Here is a 15,667-nt window from a genome sequence, read left to right on the forward strand (position 1 = left end):
ATAGAATAATGTCTTCTATATTAATGTTTTAAATGAACAGACCTCAAAATGAAACATGTTTTAAATATTCTCCAACTGAAAATGTCAAATAGGCAGCAAAACTGTGACATGGGAGTACAAGTTGCATGCAAGCACAAAATAAAATGCTAGCCTGTGTGTTTGGTTTCAGATACGAAATGCCCATAACTATTTTACAGGTTAGCATAAGGAACATGGCACAGTCAGTCTCTGATACTCTTACCTCAACGCTGTGAATGATCTTACTGGGCTGTTAACACTAGTCTTAATGTGTTTTCTTATTTGCTGTTTTGTTAGTTTGGGCAGGTGTTGTACTTCGTCTAGACGTTATGTACATATCAACTTTAAAAGTATATGGTTTATTTTATAATACAAATTACAATCTGTTGCGTCCATTAAGTATTTCTTTATGTATTTAACTGCATGTGTGCCTGCATATTTGCACAGAATTTTATTAAAGTACTGTGTGTGAAAGACTTGTTTAATATCACGGTTACACATTTGTTTAACAGTACCATGAGATGACAAGGGCACCAGGTTAGTACACTTCCATTTATGGTGCTTTGCAGCAGTTTTAAGATCTTAAAGTTTCTCGTTGCTCAAATTGGTGTAATTTCTGACCTTTATATGTTTCTCTCCTCTTTATTGTTTGATTTTGCTCGCATGAAAGTGTCAGTCATTGTTACTGAAACGTCACTAACTACACTGAAAGTATGAAAATGTCGCACATAGCAATCTGAAGCCCGGCAGCTATGAGAAATGCACACATTTGACAGAAGAACGGCACTCATAGCGCATCTGACTGCCTACAAACTCTGCAGGTAACCCGGAAGACGGAAGAACTGGAACGTCAAGCAAACAACATAACAGTCAGGTAAGTAAAGCGGAAACATCGAGTACATCACACAACCAGCCCGGATATTTGTAGGTGAGTGGCATGTCAAGGGGGGGGGGCGTGCTGGGGCCAATCCATGCAGACAAGGCTTTGAATCGAAGGCGGTGACACCAACCACTGAAATAGAGCAGCGATTCTTGCGAAATTAAAAAGGCGGTGCTATTGAGTGTGGCACAGTGACCCATATCTGCCAACCTTTGTTGTGTAAATTAACTGTTGCTCATCTAAAGCGCTCCAATGCATTTGGGTCGCTGTATAAAACTGCAAAAAATGAGATAATTAAACAACAATACGCGTTTTTTTCTTTGCCCATTAACTAACATTGAATAACGGCAATTTTAGTCGGGAGACAGCTAAAGCAACGCCATTTTTATTTTAAGGATCGGGAATCTCCTGCCTAAATCGAGCATGTTCGCACATATGTTGATGAAATTAAGTGACCATTTATCCCCTTTCATATCACTGTTAAGAATCGCCGAGAAACAAAACAAATTTAACCTTACTCACGGTGTACGATGGCCGCCCTCTTTACTCTTCGTAAATTAAACACACAAATGATCCTGTGAGTGTCTGACACTTGCCAGTACCGTACTTCTAAAATGGCAACTGATTTTTTTTTCTATAAGTTTGCTTGAAAGATTATCGATACCGGGATATCCATTTCAGTGAAATAACGTGAAAATCCTTTTCTTAAATCACCGGAACACAACAGCCTCATCTCTGTGGGCTAATGAAGTTCCAACTAGTGAAAGGCCGTGATCTTTGCATTTAGGTTGTGAAATCATCCCAATGTAAAATGGCTCCCGCTATTTTCCTTTTCCTATGCTGGACAGGGGCAACGAAGTACGTCCCAGCTGTGCGGTCTAGGTGAGACACGCATGCGCTCACACAGAGAGCTGGTATGTAGTTAGAACAGTGAAGTCTTTTAGTTTTGCCGCACAAAGATGGAGGTTACCGGGAGTCTTAGTGCGGGGAGCTTGAGAGAAAAACTGCAGCGGGAGCTTGAAGCCGAACACGTGGTAAGGAAGTTAGTATGACTGTGTGGCTTAGATATTAAGGGCCAGTAAGGATGTGGGGGTAATTTGACCAACGCTAGCTAGTTTGTTATTCGTGAACACAAATCCAAAGTGTCTCAATACCATTCGTTTTGTTGTTTTATGTACGTCGAAGTTTCTAACGTTTTGCACACCAAGTCAAACGTACGAAAAGCAATTCAACAAAGACATCTGGTTTGACACCATTCTGTGATGTAAAAGGGGTAGGCAGTTTCAGTTTTCAAAAATGGCAAATGTCAGTCCCCCGGCTGCTCATTTGTCATCTTCGTTACTCTTGAGTTCAAGTGTCTGTCTCACCACCGTCACTGCATTTTTTTCTAGCTAACGCGTCTAGAATTTTCTGTTTTATTAAGGACTCGGAAGCGAGGATTATGCGTCTCTTTGTTACAACAATCCCTGTAGCCATTCAAAATTAAATTTCAATATAAACTACATTTCCCGTAATTCTTGTGCAGAATGCAAAATTTCCTAGCTAACGTGAAGGAAAGTTTCAGTTCTATTAAGGACATGGAGGTGAGGATTATGCAGTTCTTTCTTCACTCTTTATTAATACAGCAGGTTCAAAGTTCAACAAAAAACATAAGAACCACAAATCCCATGACTCCGTAGTCATGGCAACCATAGTCCAATGAACACCGATAATGCCAAAGGTATAAATGCCCAAAGTAACGTCACTCTCCCTCGACTTCACTGCGAAGGGACATTGGTACATCAAATAGCCACTGTCTCCGGTCCTATGAAAGATGATAAAACGTTAGACCACAACAAAACAGGAATCCTAAGGACTTAAGATCTGAATTCATATAAGAAACATGTTGTAGCCATCAGAAAACAATCTGTAGACATATACAATACATCAATTAAAAAACAAGTTCAAGGTCCATAAACCTGAGATATAGAAAATTCAACGTAGATATGTTGAACAAACCAAGATCCGTAGCTCTTAACATATACAGCACCATATAATGAAGAATACCACATTCGAACAGGTTCCAAACCATCCTCTGTGGGTGGGCAGAACGCGGATTACATGAAGGGTGGGATAATCCTCGCCTCCGTGTCCTTAATAGAATTGATACTTTCCTTCTCGTTCGCTAGGAAATTTCGCATTCTATGACAGGACCGGAGGCGAGGATTATGGAAGTTCAAAGCTTACTCACCACCAATGAGGACGCCTCGTGGATCGGTTTAAAATAGAATAAAAAAAAAAACGACTCATAGGACCAATCCGCCGCATTCATGATGTCCTCCAGCCTACCTCCCACCTGAACCTGGCTATAGCACCCCTAGCCGAATGGGCTCCAAAGACTTGAATGTCAACACCAACTTCCGCTAGGATCCATCTGATCCACCTAGCGATGGTAGGTGAGGAAATCTCTTTAAACGGCTTCTTCAGAGAAATGAGCAGTTGACGTTCATCTTGGGGCGAAGGTAAGCCGTCATCTCCTAATACGTCCTTAAGCATCGTACTACACACTTTGGGGGAAAACGGAAATGCCGGGTAAGACAACAATCTGGTATTACATTTGGTCCAACGGGCGATTGTAAAGGTTACTCCCTCTGGAGAGAAGACTTTGGACGAAACATCAAGGGCTCTGACATCCGACACCCTTTTTCAGGATATGAGACACAGCAACATGGCTAATTTAGCCGATAACTCCTTCCTAGAAAGGTATTGATTGTTCTGCCAAGCGGATAACAAACGCAGAACTAGGTTGACCTCCCATAGTTCAGAGTATCTGGGTTGCGGAGGTAGGGAAAGACGGATACCCTTGAGAAGTTTACACACCCACGGGTGAGCTCCCACTGGTTGACCGTCCAGAGGGGAATGCCCTGCCGATATAGCTGATCTAAAGGAATTTACCCTGCAGTACGATAGTCCCGCAGCCACTTGTTCTGCTAGGAAATTCAGAATGTCGGTAATGTGGGCCCCCACGGGATCTGTATGCCTGTCCAAACACCAGCAAGACCATGCTGATCTGTATCTCTTACCAGTCCCTGGAGCCCAGACCTGGGTAATGAACCCTTGAGCTTCCTGCGAAAGTCGGGAATCTTGCCATGGACTCCTGACATCTTCCAGGCCACCAGAGGCAAGTGACCCTGAAGGACCATAGGGTGGAATTGACCCATCGAATCCCGAAGGATTGAGGGATAGAGCGGGAGGCGAAGAGGGAAGTCACACAAGAGTTCCAGATGGGTTGGAAACCATGCCTGAGAGCGCCACAGAGGAGTCACTAAGATGATCGTCTCTTCATGGCGACGTAACTGTGTCAAGATTCTCAGGATCAACAGAAAAGGGGGGGAAAGCATACCCCAGAAATGGGCCCCAGTTCTGCAGGAAAGCATCCACCGCTTCCGCCCCCGGATCGGGACGCCAGCTGAAATACCGAGGAAGCTGGGCGTTCCACCGGGATGCAAAGAGGTCCATTGAACAAGGACCCCATCGAGCCATAACCGCCTGAAAGATCCTCAGATCCAGCTGCCAGTTGCTGGAATCCGTCAGGTACCTGGAATTCCAGTCCGCTGTGGAATTCTTGGCGCCCGGGAGGTACTCCGCCGTGACGGAAATCTGGTGCACCAGGCAAAAGTGCCCAAAAAATCCTTCGCCAAGTCTGCCAGGGCCCTTGACCGAGTGCCCCCAGGCGGTTGATGTACTGCACAGCCGACACGTCCATCCGCAGGAGCACCACACAGGAGACCTTGTCCCGAGTCAGTTACTTGATCGCAAATGAACCCACTAGGAGTTCCAGGCAGTTGATATGCATGCTGAGTTCCTGGGGGATCCACCGTCCCCCGAAGGATAAATCCCCGCAGCGGGCTCCCCAGCCATGAAGACTGGCATCCGACTCTATGACTAGGTCGGGGGAGGTACCAAAGATGTCCCTGCCATCCCATGCCTCCATGAGAGAGATCATTTCGGAGTAGGAGAGACCCCGGCGAGGTGATGAGCCTTGAGGCGCTGGAGAGCCCTGTAATGAAGTGGGCCTGGAAAAATGGCCTGAATCGATGAGCACAGTAATCCCACTACTCTGGCGAGTTGACAAAGTGAAATCCTGTCCCGTCTCAAAACTATCCTCAGGTCCTTCTTGATTTTCGCAATCTTATGGAGCGGAAGACTCAGGGAGGCTGCCCTGGAATCTCGAGAAAACCCAGAAAGACCATGTACTGTGAGGGAAGCAGCTCAGACTTCTGGTGGTTGATCACAAGTCCCAGATCCTGTAATAATGCAATAGTCATGTTCACGTTGGCTATGAGTTGAAATTTGGACTGGTCCATCGAAAGGATATCGCCCAGGTAAATGATGAGGCGAATCCCCATAGAACGGAGGAATTCTACCACCGGTTTGAGGAGCTTGGTAAAGCACCAAGGGGCTGATGATAGTCCGAACTGGAGAGAGGTGAACTCGAACACCTGACCTTTCCACAGAAATTGCAGGAACCTGCAGAGAGGGGGGAAAGATGGGAACCGTGAGGTACGCGTCCTTGAGATCCAGACGGACCATCCAGTCTCTCCAGAGTAGGATATCCCGCAGCAGATTTATGCCCTCCATTTTGAAGTGTTGATAAACCACCCAATTCAAAAGGAACGAAGATTGATCACCGGACAAAATCCTTTGTCTTTCTTTTTGACCAGGAAAAGATTGCTGGCAAAGCCTCTTGGGTGGAGAGATGCGGGACATATAGCGCCTTTGTGCAGTAGCTCTTGGGCCTCTGTGTCTATGAGGATGGAGTCCGATGCCAAGAAGACTATAGGCCTGGGAAGAACCTCCTGAACCGGGGTCCCCCAGAACTCTATGTGGAAGCCTGACACCGTCTGGAAAACCCATGCATCTGAGGATAGAAGTTCCCAATTTCGTCTGAGTAAACGTAGTTCCACCCCCCCCCCAGTTCTTGAGGGAAAGAAAGGGTAATCCTTACCTGAAACGCCTCCTGGGGCATTGGCTGCTCCGCGGGCTCCTCTACTCGCTCTGCCTTTTCCCTTGCCCTTGTTGGGGAAGAAGGTTCCTTGGCGACCGTCTCGCCATCCAGCTTGTTGGTAAGAGCCAGGGCCTTGTTGGAATTGACGGGCGGAAGAGCGACCCTTTCCTCGCCCCAGCCCCACCAAAAACCTTTCCGGTTAAAATATTTTTTATTGATGATTAGGCCTTATCAAGGGCCGAAAAAATGGCCACGATTTTGCTGAACTCCTTGACAAAAGGGTCTCCGAACAAATTACCCTGTGCCACCGCCCCTCCTCTGAAGATAACTCCCCTAACTTGGGGTCTGTCTTAATGATATGGCCCAGTTGGCGTTGCCGAGAAGACATAACGCCCTCTGGGCCCATCCCACCACGACATACATTTGGAGAGGTGTATTTGACAGTTTGGCACGTTCCGCCAATTGAATAATTTGGGTTAAGGGCCCTACAACGTCCACAAGCTTATCCTGACGCCTGCCAAGATCTGTCTATCCCTTTCTTCGGGTCCTTAGCGTACTTTGCGACGAAAGTACACATTTTTGGGTCGATATCAGGGTTGGCAGCCACCTTGTCGGGAAGAGTAGGGCAAGGACATTCGGCCCTCAGACGTGCCAGCACCTCTTTGTCAAGAGGTTGGCGAATTTTACTCGCCACATAGGCCGCCACCTTCTGATCCGGGCGCCATTCAGACGAGCGGGGATGATAGATTCCCTCCGGTTCGAACATGTCCGAATCCGACTCACCCGGGTCCTGCGAATCCGGAAGGGAAGCGACAGGACTCCAAGGACGACCCGTTTCCACCTCCTCGACTGAGGAGGAGTCTCCCTCCGAATCTCCAACCATGCCCAAAGATGAACCCATAGTTATGTCCGATTTGTGGTGAAACTTGTCACCAGTAACACCAGGTATAAAGCCCTCCCGGGAGGGTAAGTGCAGCTGCGCGCGTGCACTCTTGCTGGGGAGCGCGGCAAAAGGCTCGACGTCCCCAAGGTGCCTGGCTGCATGCTTGTGTGATTTCTTGGGGGATGCCTCAGGGGCGACCCCCATTACCCCAAGCATGCCCGGCCCTTTAGAGACCTGTTCAGCAAGCTGTGCCACACTCTCCTTAATAGGAGCGAGAGCCTGAGCGATGGCCTGCGACAGGAGGACATCCACCCCAGGGGAGAGGACATGGTGCAAAGGGCCCTCACCAGGGGACTTGAGGGAAAAGGAGTCTTGCTCCTGGGTAGGTTGCATCATGAGACTCTGGGTGAGGACAGGAGAAAAAATGCCCCAAAAACTCTAGGGGTAGTCCTTTCCACACTCCTGTCTACAATTGAGCCGATCTGGGCTCACAAGCCTGACAGAGAAGAGCAGACGCACATGCGCGTGTGCCCAACACTTGTTAGAGCGCACTTCCCGCTCTGGGTGCAGTCAACCGCAACGCAGTGTCTAGTGGGGGGTTGGAGAGGCGGACTGGAGCCTAAGCTCCTAAAACGCCCCTAGCGTGTTAAGAAAATGCAGCGCCGAGCGCAAAGCGACTCGCTCGCGGTATATTCTGTGACGCGCGGCCACGATGCGTCACCGAATGAAAAAGCGCTTGGGCTGTCATGCCTACCGCGCGTGTAGCAACAGCGTTGCTACAACAATGAAGTCACCAGGTACGGCATAAAGAAGCGAAACGCTCAAATATACTTGATTGTGTGTGTCAGCAAAAAAGGCTCCGAGGCAGAAAGGCACTTATCTGTCATTGGATCAGTGACGAAAGAGGGAGAGTGACATTACTTTGGGCATTTATACTGGTTGCATTATCGGTGTTCATTGAACTATGGTTGCCATGACTATGGACTCATGGGATTTGTGGTTCTTATGCTTTTTGTTGAACTTTGAACCTGCTGTATTAATAAAGAGTGAAGAAAGAAATGCATAATCCTCGCCTCCGGTCCTGTCATACAATGTTGATTAACCAGCGGGCAACAGTAAAGCTGTGTGATTTGGAGCTGTCTATATGATGAGTAAACCCTCATTCCACAGGGTCCCTTGAAATATTTTCTTTATTTCACAAGGAACCCTGAAGGATAGGTTTTTATATAATTGAGTTTTGTGCAAAGAAAGTGTAACACCTATTCATGTGCCTTAGATGTGTTCTCTGAGCAGAGACATAAAATATTAAACTGTCAAAGGCTGTAAATAGAGCCTGCTTTAAACCAGGAGGATTAATGTGATCCTTAAGGAGCTGGCTTCACTTTCTGAAGAAAAAGAAAATCACACTTTGGGCAAGCTGTAAAGTGTATTGTTATACAAATTGCCTATTTAGGTCTTGCCTGGGGCAGCACCGAGTCTCTTGTGTATTTTTTTTGTGTGTGTTTTTTGTGTGTGTTTTAAAAAAAAAACAACAGGTAAACTTAAAGCTGCAAAGATCCCGCCCGTTACTTATCATTAGTGGCCTCAGCGTCAATCTCATTTCCTTGCTTCTTATTGGTCAGGGCCTCCCTTTTTCACTTTCTCTTCCTGGTTTCATCTGTTCTCTGGCGCAAACAAATATAGCTTCCTGTTTGAGGCCAGTGGTCTTTCACTGGCTGTGCGTACTCTTGAGGACACCTTTTCTATTTTCTAGTGCAGCACTCTATTTTCATGTATGTCACCAGGGTGAGGTCTATCTCCGGAGTCTCCATAACCTTGCTAGGAAGGTCCAGACTAGGCCACTCGGTTCTCAGCCGAGATCTGACATCTTTTTCAAACTCCCCTGTCTTATGTGAGTTTGTACGTTATCTGCCACTTCAATAGGTGGGAGCCATACGGTAGACCTAGGGAGGATAATATCCTCTGTCTCGAAGGAGATAACCTTCAGAGGTTACTGGGCCATGTGGCAGTGGCGGGGCTTCTTTTTGCGCTTGCTAGGGTCTGGATCGACCCCCTTGATCCAAACTCTGGGAAGAGGAGAGTAAACCAAAATCATCCTGACGGGACGCATTTATGGCTGTAGACAAGGTGCTATGATAATGATCTTTTGCCAGCAATCCACCAATTTCTCAGAATATGTCACATGGGAGCCCCTAAAGACCCTGGCACATGGTTTGGCCTGAGAGGCAGAGGAGTCGTCGCCGCAGTGTGCCGGAGGGGGAGGGATCCAGCCTTGCTGTTCTGCAAACCCATACAGGTGCTGTTTTATGGGTTGAATGGCCTTAACCAAGGCAAAGTTTACAGAGTGTCATACTCCAGAATCCAGCGCATAAACTAGGTCCTGCACAAAAGCCACAAAAGGTTCACAATACTAACCTTCCATATTTTCCTCCTCCTATTCAGGCATGGCCACATGGTGTATGGCACAGGTGAGTTTTCCAGGAGGTAAGGACCAGAATCAAGGAAGGCAGAGCCAATCCAATCAATAAGTCAATAATGGGGGAGTAATTCAATAAGGAACCCCAAGGCAGGTGATAGACAGAACCACTAATGTCTCTGATACTGAAAAAATAGTGTGATGGGAGGCCTGCCAATACTCTAGGCAATGCCTTTAATAATTATTGCAACCCTGGAATAAGCATCAACCAGGGAGTTGTGAAGCTCTTTGGGGCTCGAGATAATTGCACAGGTCTCTCCCGTGTTGGTCTCTAGGTTCAGAACGCCGGAATCGGAGCTGGCAACACACGCATGCTCGCAAGCCCCAAACAATAGTAAAAGAAAGCGGACCTCAGGGCTTCACTCTCCTTTCACCTGCTCAACAGAAACTGAAAGAACAAGGCGGCTAGCCGCGTTGGTGAGTGGACGAATGCTTTCACTGAAATCGCCGCGAGACACTGTGGGACACCAACAAAGCACAATCTAAATAGGTATACAAAATGTGGATACTGCACAAGGAGTGTTTAGGCAGTTTGTGAAGCAAACACTCAAGAAAGTTTATAACAAAAAAAACAACTGTAATGATGGTGATAGCAATAATGTAACACAACGTGACAGCACAAAACATGCACTGCACTGTACTTAACTGGCGGCGAGGCAGCAAAGAAAGAGGAGGCTGTTTTGCTGCATAAGGATTGTATATGGCTGTGTCTCTATGGTGGGTCATAGGACTGAGATGTGTTCATGGGAAATGTAGTGTTTTAAACTTTCACTTGATTGGCTGCTGAAAATAAAAAATGAAGAAAGAGAAGCATAATCTGAGCCTCTGGTCCTGACACAGAATTGCTTTGCAGGCTATCGCCACCTATTCCGCTGCCCCATATCCTCCCCAGACACGTGCACACACACCACCTGCTTGCATTTTCTTTTTCCATATAGTGCAAAATCGGGCTGGGCATCGGAGTGCTTTACATTAGTATTTCTTTATATTGCACAAGGTCATTTTCATTTATTTGTAAGTTAAACAAGAATACTACCTCATTCTAACTCATCTGAAATGCGACAGCCAATATAAAATTATTCAAGTAAGTCTTTTATAATGTTTTTCTAATTTATTTTGCCAAACCTTACTTTTGTGAAGCAGTTTCCTCTTGTTCCGCTCTTTTTCCTCACAATTTTTTTATTTTTAAATATAGCACAAAATTGGCACAAGGGCATTGGGGCACTTTCTACTTGTGTATTGGGCTAAGTTACACAAGGTCACTTTCATTCATTTATTTATTTATTTATTTGATAGCACTGCTGACGGCCATGTTGGTAAGGAACCTAAAGCCAGTCTACTATGAGTTTGAAAATTGCGTTTCAATTCACTAAACCATGCAGGTTCCAGGAGAAGGGAAAGCATGAAAACAAAAAATTATAAAGCTTTGTTCTCATTCATCTGAAACAACAAATTATTGAAAGCACCCTTTTGTAGAGTTGTTCCATTTTGCAAAACTCTCCTTTCATGAATAGCAAGGGCATCTATGTTACAGTTTGGAAAAAGGTTTACATGACAATTCGCAGAAAACCTTAAGGCTTCACTTTATGTACTTTGCAAAATATCCTCTGATTGCAAGATTAGAGATACTGATCACACATATAGCAGTCTCCAGAACAAGATTTATGGCTACTAACCATGAGAACTCTTGGATTCTTCAGCCTCTTAATTGGCAAACATGTGTTGTACATGGGTGCACTGCAGTGTTGTAATTTAACGTTTGCATTTGTGGGCCACCAACCCAATGTGTTGTGTTAGTCTCCTTTGATTGACTAATAACAAATGAATAATATGAGGCAGCACTGGAATTGACCGAGGTAAAGGTTTGATGTTTGTAAGCAATGAGGAGAGGGTGGTAGGAAGGATAGGGATGGAATGTGGATCACTTGCAGGTCTATGGATTTGGGTGGAATATCCAGTAGTAGACTGGTATGTGGACCATTGAGAGTTTGGGTGGTGGAGATTGAAGCCTAACCATGTCTGTCTTCCATTTACAGGAGGTCGAAGACACATCTGCGAACCGTTGTGCTACTAGCTTCAAAGTCCTGGTTGTGTCGTCCAAGTTTGAGGGCAAGCCCCTGTTGCAGAGGCACAGGTAAGAAGCGAGGCTTTTTGTTAAGGAATAAATATTGTTTGTGCTAGATAATATGCTGTGTAGATACACAAGTGTGCTTGGAGGTTGTGTGGTGCAGTATGGGTGAGTGGTGTATTAACTTTCTTCCTGTAGGGGTATGCGATGTAGTGTGTTACGGATATGATGGTGCCAGGAGGTGAAGAGCCACTGTGTCATAGAAGAGTGTGGGGTATGTGTACTGACGAGGGTTGTATTTCTGGAGATGCTGGCCCAAACTCCACTAAGTGGAACAAGTAAACCTCACAGACCTCAATGAATATGTTTTTATCTTTTAGCATTGCTTAAAACTTGTTCATACTCTAGTAATATCTCTTGTAAAGTTTTCATTGGGTTGAAGTAATTCACTCCATAGCTGCTGAGATGTTGCCTCTTATGCCCTAAAGGGCTTAGAGCTCCCTATCTTATTTTTTTAACATTGCCAATAACTCCAGTTCTGCATTGATGCCAATTTGAAAGTGGTAGTATGGACCCAGTCATCTTTTAGCAGTAACCTATTATAATATGTACCCATCATTGATAATTTCCTTGCCTATCTAATTCCTCACAGGTTGGTAAACAGTTGTCTGTCAGAAGAAATGAAGAACATCCACGCATTTGAGCAGAAAACACTGACACCAGAGCAGTGGGAAAAAGAGAAGTTGAAATGAGGCTTTATATCTTCTTCTCACTGTCTTCCCTCCCTTTTAACACCACAGTGGTGGCACACAGAGTGCTCTACTCCTTTCAGTATCATGGCTGCCTCCCCCTCCCCTCTGCTGTAGGTCTGCAGTCTTCAGTCTTGTCCATGCTTTAGTGGAAAGAAGACCGGGCTGCAAGCATGGCATTCCTTAATGACAGCTTGAGGGTTCTCAAGGTGCGATGGAATCGTTTCAACTTTTGTGCTGCTTATTTTCCAATGTTCTTGTCGGGCCACCTACAATGAGAGGAATGCAACTGGTGGAAAAACATGACTATTGATTGGCTTCCAAAAATATGAATAAGTGTAGTACTACTTACAAGATGGTTTGATGGAGCAGTACACAAAGTTATTCGAATAGACACATGCTGGAATCATTGTTTCTGAAGGAATTTGATTGGATGTGCTATAACCGTTGCCAGCAAGACTTACCAAATATGAACATTGCCTTGCATGAACCACAGCCTGTTAATAGAGGACATTAAAGAATCATAAATATTGTTTAATATAAGTTGCAAGTGGAATAAATGATTTGGGAAGCAGTAGTAGTTTGTGTAAACAGATTCAATTTTGTGTCTCAGTTGTATGGTATACTAAACTGACATTTGTATAGCGCTTCTTAACACTAGTGTGGCCCTGAACTTCTGTCCACATGTGCTCAGTAACTAGCTTACTCCACTTACTATGTATGGTTCAGAGAGTGAACATTCAAAAAGGCATCTGTTTGAAATTCTTTGATGTTGTGCATGAGTGCTGGAGGGGCGTTCAAATCCCGTAGTAACAGATTTGATGCTGAACTTAGGTGTTGCACCTAAAAAGGGTGTAAGGTAAATAGAGCTGAAGTTCATCGTACAGAGCATCTCTATTTGGCTCCATGGTAGGGTGTGCTAATGTTAAGGATTAATTTTGGAGGGGTGGTCAGATGCAATGCATTAAAGTCGTTTTGCAAACTTTCTTTCTGTGCTTAGGTCTTCTTATTCTCACTACTAGAGAGTTTCAGAGCTTGGGTGAACGTATCAGATAGGAGTTCTTTTTGAACCTGGAAATAAGGAGCTGGGCTAGTTTGAAATGGAGTTTCCTTTTTGAGTGATGGATGCTGAGTTTGTGTAAAATCAGTTCAGTGCTGTGGCTAGCCTGATAGGCAATGCAGGGTGCTTGACACTGGTAGCAGTACTTCTTTAAACTGGGAATTTAATCAGGAAGAGCCAGTTAGACCAAGGAGTTGTGAGTCTTAGGACATGGCAGTAATAGTGGTGAGGTGCTAGATTGCAAGTTGACCCATGTGGGCTAGCACAAGAATTACCCCTATATTACACCTCATGGTTCCCAGTGACCTATGACCTGCCCTCATCAATATAGGATCTGGGGAAAATGGGCCTCTCAAAGTGAAGTCACCCAGGGAATGTGAGGACTGGTGACATGTAGTGAAATCTTATTTAAAAAAAAAAAAATTATGAGTAACCATTGTGGCATTTGGGTTAAGAACCACTTTAAGTGGAGCTAATTGGTTTGGGAAGGCATGTCCGGCATTTTCATAGTCGATCTGTGAGATAACTAGGGCTTGGATGACATTAATAACATTTCCTTTCCAGAGCAAGGAGTTGATCTTTCAGAATAATTTCAGTTGGAGCCTTGCTTTCTTGGCCACCTCCTCGACATGATGGTCAAAGTTAGATAGTTTATCAAGTTTAAAGCAGAGGTGGCCATTTGTGGTGTTGTGTCGATGGCTTTCAGTTCCTCTGACGTTTTGGGCAACTCCTTACACTAGGGGAAAGTAGAAAGAATTGTGTTTTGTGTTGATTTAGGTTGAACTTATTCATTATCAATTATTGAATGATTGGCTTAAGGAACAATGCCAAAGCCCTGAGACTGTTAGAGTAGTAATCTTGAGTGATAGCTGAGTGTTGGCAACATAGTAAGGGCAAATATGGAACCTTGAGGCATCCCAGGTTCACAATGGTAGCCCTACGGAGGAGGGGACCAATTTAGTGCACTGGGATCTATTTGGTGTATTGGACTTGTGCCATTGGCCTGTCTCATGGATTGCAGTCGTGTTGGATTGGGAGGAACGCCCAGCATTATAGTGGTAGCAGGCTACTGTCTTCACAAAATGTTAAGCAGCATGTAAATGTAAAATTAGCACTTGTATAGCGCACTACTCACCCGTTAGGGTCTCAAGGCGCTGTACTCATACCGCTATGGAACCCCTCCTGGCTTTTCCCTGTGAGGCGCCCACTCCTGAGCACCCCCAGGGTGAAGCCAGGCATCCAAGCGCTGTTGGGGCCGTTGTGGAGATTAAGCAAGCTATTGCCCAGAGTTGCAGAGTGGGGCCCATATATTAGATTAGGCACTGAGGCGAGAATTATCTGGTCAAGGGGAATTGTGCCCAAGACCTGCCGAAGCGGGACTTGAACCCTGGTCTTGAGCCAGATCTCTGCTTCAGGATCTGCCGCTCTAACCATTGAGCCACACTTCTCCAGCACTGTGGTGGCAGCATACTAAGTGGTAATCAGTAGGAATGAAGAGGTCTTCTTTTAACCTGTGTCACTGGAGTTTGGCTTTCAGGCTTACACATTGATGTCCCATGAAATGGATGAACAGCTGAGAAAGAGGAACAGCTAACACGGTTAATCTTATCTGAACTTTATCAAGGGAGCTAGAGCTGTGGCTGTTTTACGCCGTGGAAAACCACTGTTGTCAGCTGGCGACGGGTACAGATATAGCGATTAAATTATTGTTTTTGAAATGCAAAGTATGGTATTTATTAGCAGATGCTTGTACTTGAAATACGTAGATGGCCAAATGAGTTGGCTATGACGTCAGATAATAGAACTTCCAAATTAGTGCTACTGAAAGCACAGGGCAGACATCCTGTAGGTAATACGGTAAAGGTACAAGGATCAATCAAAACCTTATGAGGACCATAGCAAGCCGTCAATAATAAAGGAACTGTGATATTTCCAAAGTGCGCCATTTTGGATAAAGGGTTTCACTGTATTGGTATGTCACTTGTTCACACAAAGGCTTGGTTTTCCATGGCGTAAAACAGACAAAGCTTTACCAACTTTGGAGAAGTCTGGATAGGACAGAACACGACTGTTCATCTTTCTCAACTGCTTATCTTTTTCCTGTATAACACTGTATCAACACCTGTGCCTTCATCACATTTTTTTAAAGAATAATACATATGCATTTTATGGATTCAGTCAAAAGCAATAGATGGACTCCTTGCTAACTTGTCACTGAGGTGTGCTTGAAACCTTTCTTGTATACTTCATACTAACAGGTGTGCTATATATATACATCGAGGTAATGGCTAGAGCCTACAGGTGAGACGTAATTTCAACAAATTGAGGTGTATTTGCCTGTGTGAAAGAGAATCTATAGATGTTTGTAACACATGTAGAGCAGGCCTTGAAACATCATAAAAATTTCACTAGCCATGCAGGTTGAGTAACTTGAATAAACTACCCATCCCAAATAAAATGTACTCGACCTGTAAACTGGTCTCTAATTGTGTATTCCTAGGCAAATATTTTATTTTCCAGAGCCACCTTTTTCTTTATTCTCACAT

General features: G+C 44.9%; 2 protein-coding genes across 4 annotated transcripts in view; one reads left to right on the top strand and one right to left on the bottom strand.

Moving 5' to 3' along the window:
* The window catches only part of LOC138304181 (structure-specific endonuclease subunit slx1-like), a 164,354-nt gene extending 162,598 nt beyond the window's left edge, over positions 1 to 1,756 (bottom strand). For 2 of the 3 annotated variants that reach the window (XM_069244022.1, XM_069244021.1), the window contains exon 1: positions 1,421 to 1,756. The gene's annotated coding sequence lies outside the window, so the exon portion shown is untranslated. Of the gene's footprint in view, positions 1 to 1,416 lie in introns of all 3 variants that reach the window. The other variant, XM_069244023.1, reaches the window with a different exon arrangement.
* Positions 1,757 to 1,778: 22 nt separating this feature from the next.
* LOC138304182 (bolA-like protein 2) lies at positions 1,779 to 12,638 on the top strand. The gene is made up of 3 exons (XM_069244024.1): positions 1,779 to 1,932; positions 11,281 to 11,378; positions 11,965 to 12,638. Exons 1-3 carry the CDS (start codon positions 1,858 to 1,860, stop codon positions 12,062 to 12,064), a joined length of 273 nt encoding a protein of 90 aa, XP_069100125.1. The 5' UTR covers positions 1,779 to 1,857; the 3' UTR covers positions 12,065 to 12,638.
* Positions 12,639 to 15,667: the final 3,029 nt, after the last annotated feature.

Source organism: Pleurodeles waltl, chromosome 7, assembly GCF_031143425.1.
Source record: "Pleurodeles waltl isolate 20211129_DDA chromosome 7, aPleWal1.hap1.20221129, whole genome shotgun sequence".
NCBI classification, from domain to species: domain Eukaryota; kingdom Metazoa; phylum Chordata; class Amphibia; order Caudata; family Salamandridae; genus Pleurodeles; species Pleurodeles waltl.

Excerpts from the sequence above, each read along its gene's own strand:
- LOC138304182 (XM_069244024.1), top strand. The coding sequence starts at position 1,858 with ATGGAGGTTACCGGGAGTCTTAGTGCGGGGAGCTTGAGAGAAAAACTG. Across the intron at positions 1,933-11,280 it reads AGCTTGAAGCCGAACACGTG|GAGGTCGAAGACACATCTGC; the intron begins GTAAGGAAGTTA and ends TTCCATTTACAG. Across the intron at positions 11,379-11,964 it reads CCCCTGTTGCAGAGGCACAG|GTTGGTAAACAGTTGTCTGT; the intron begins GTAAGAAGCGAG and ends AATTCCTCACAG.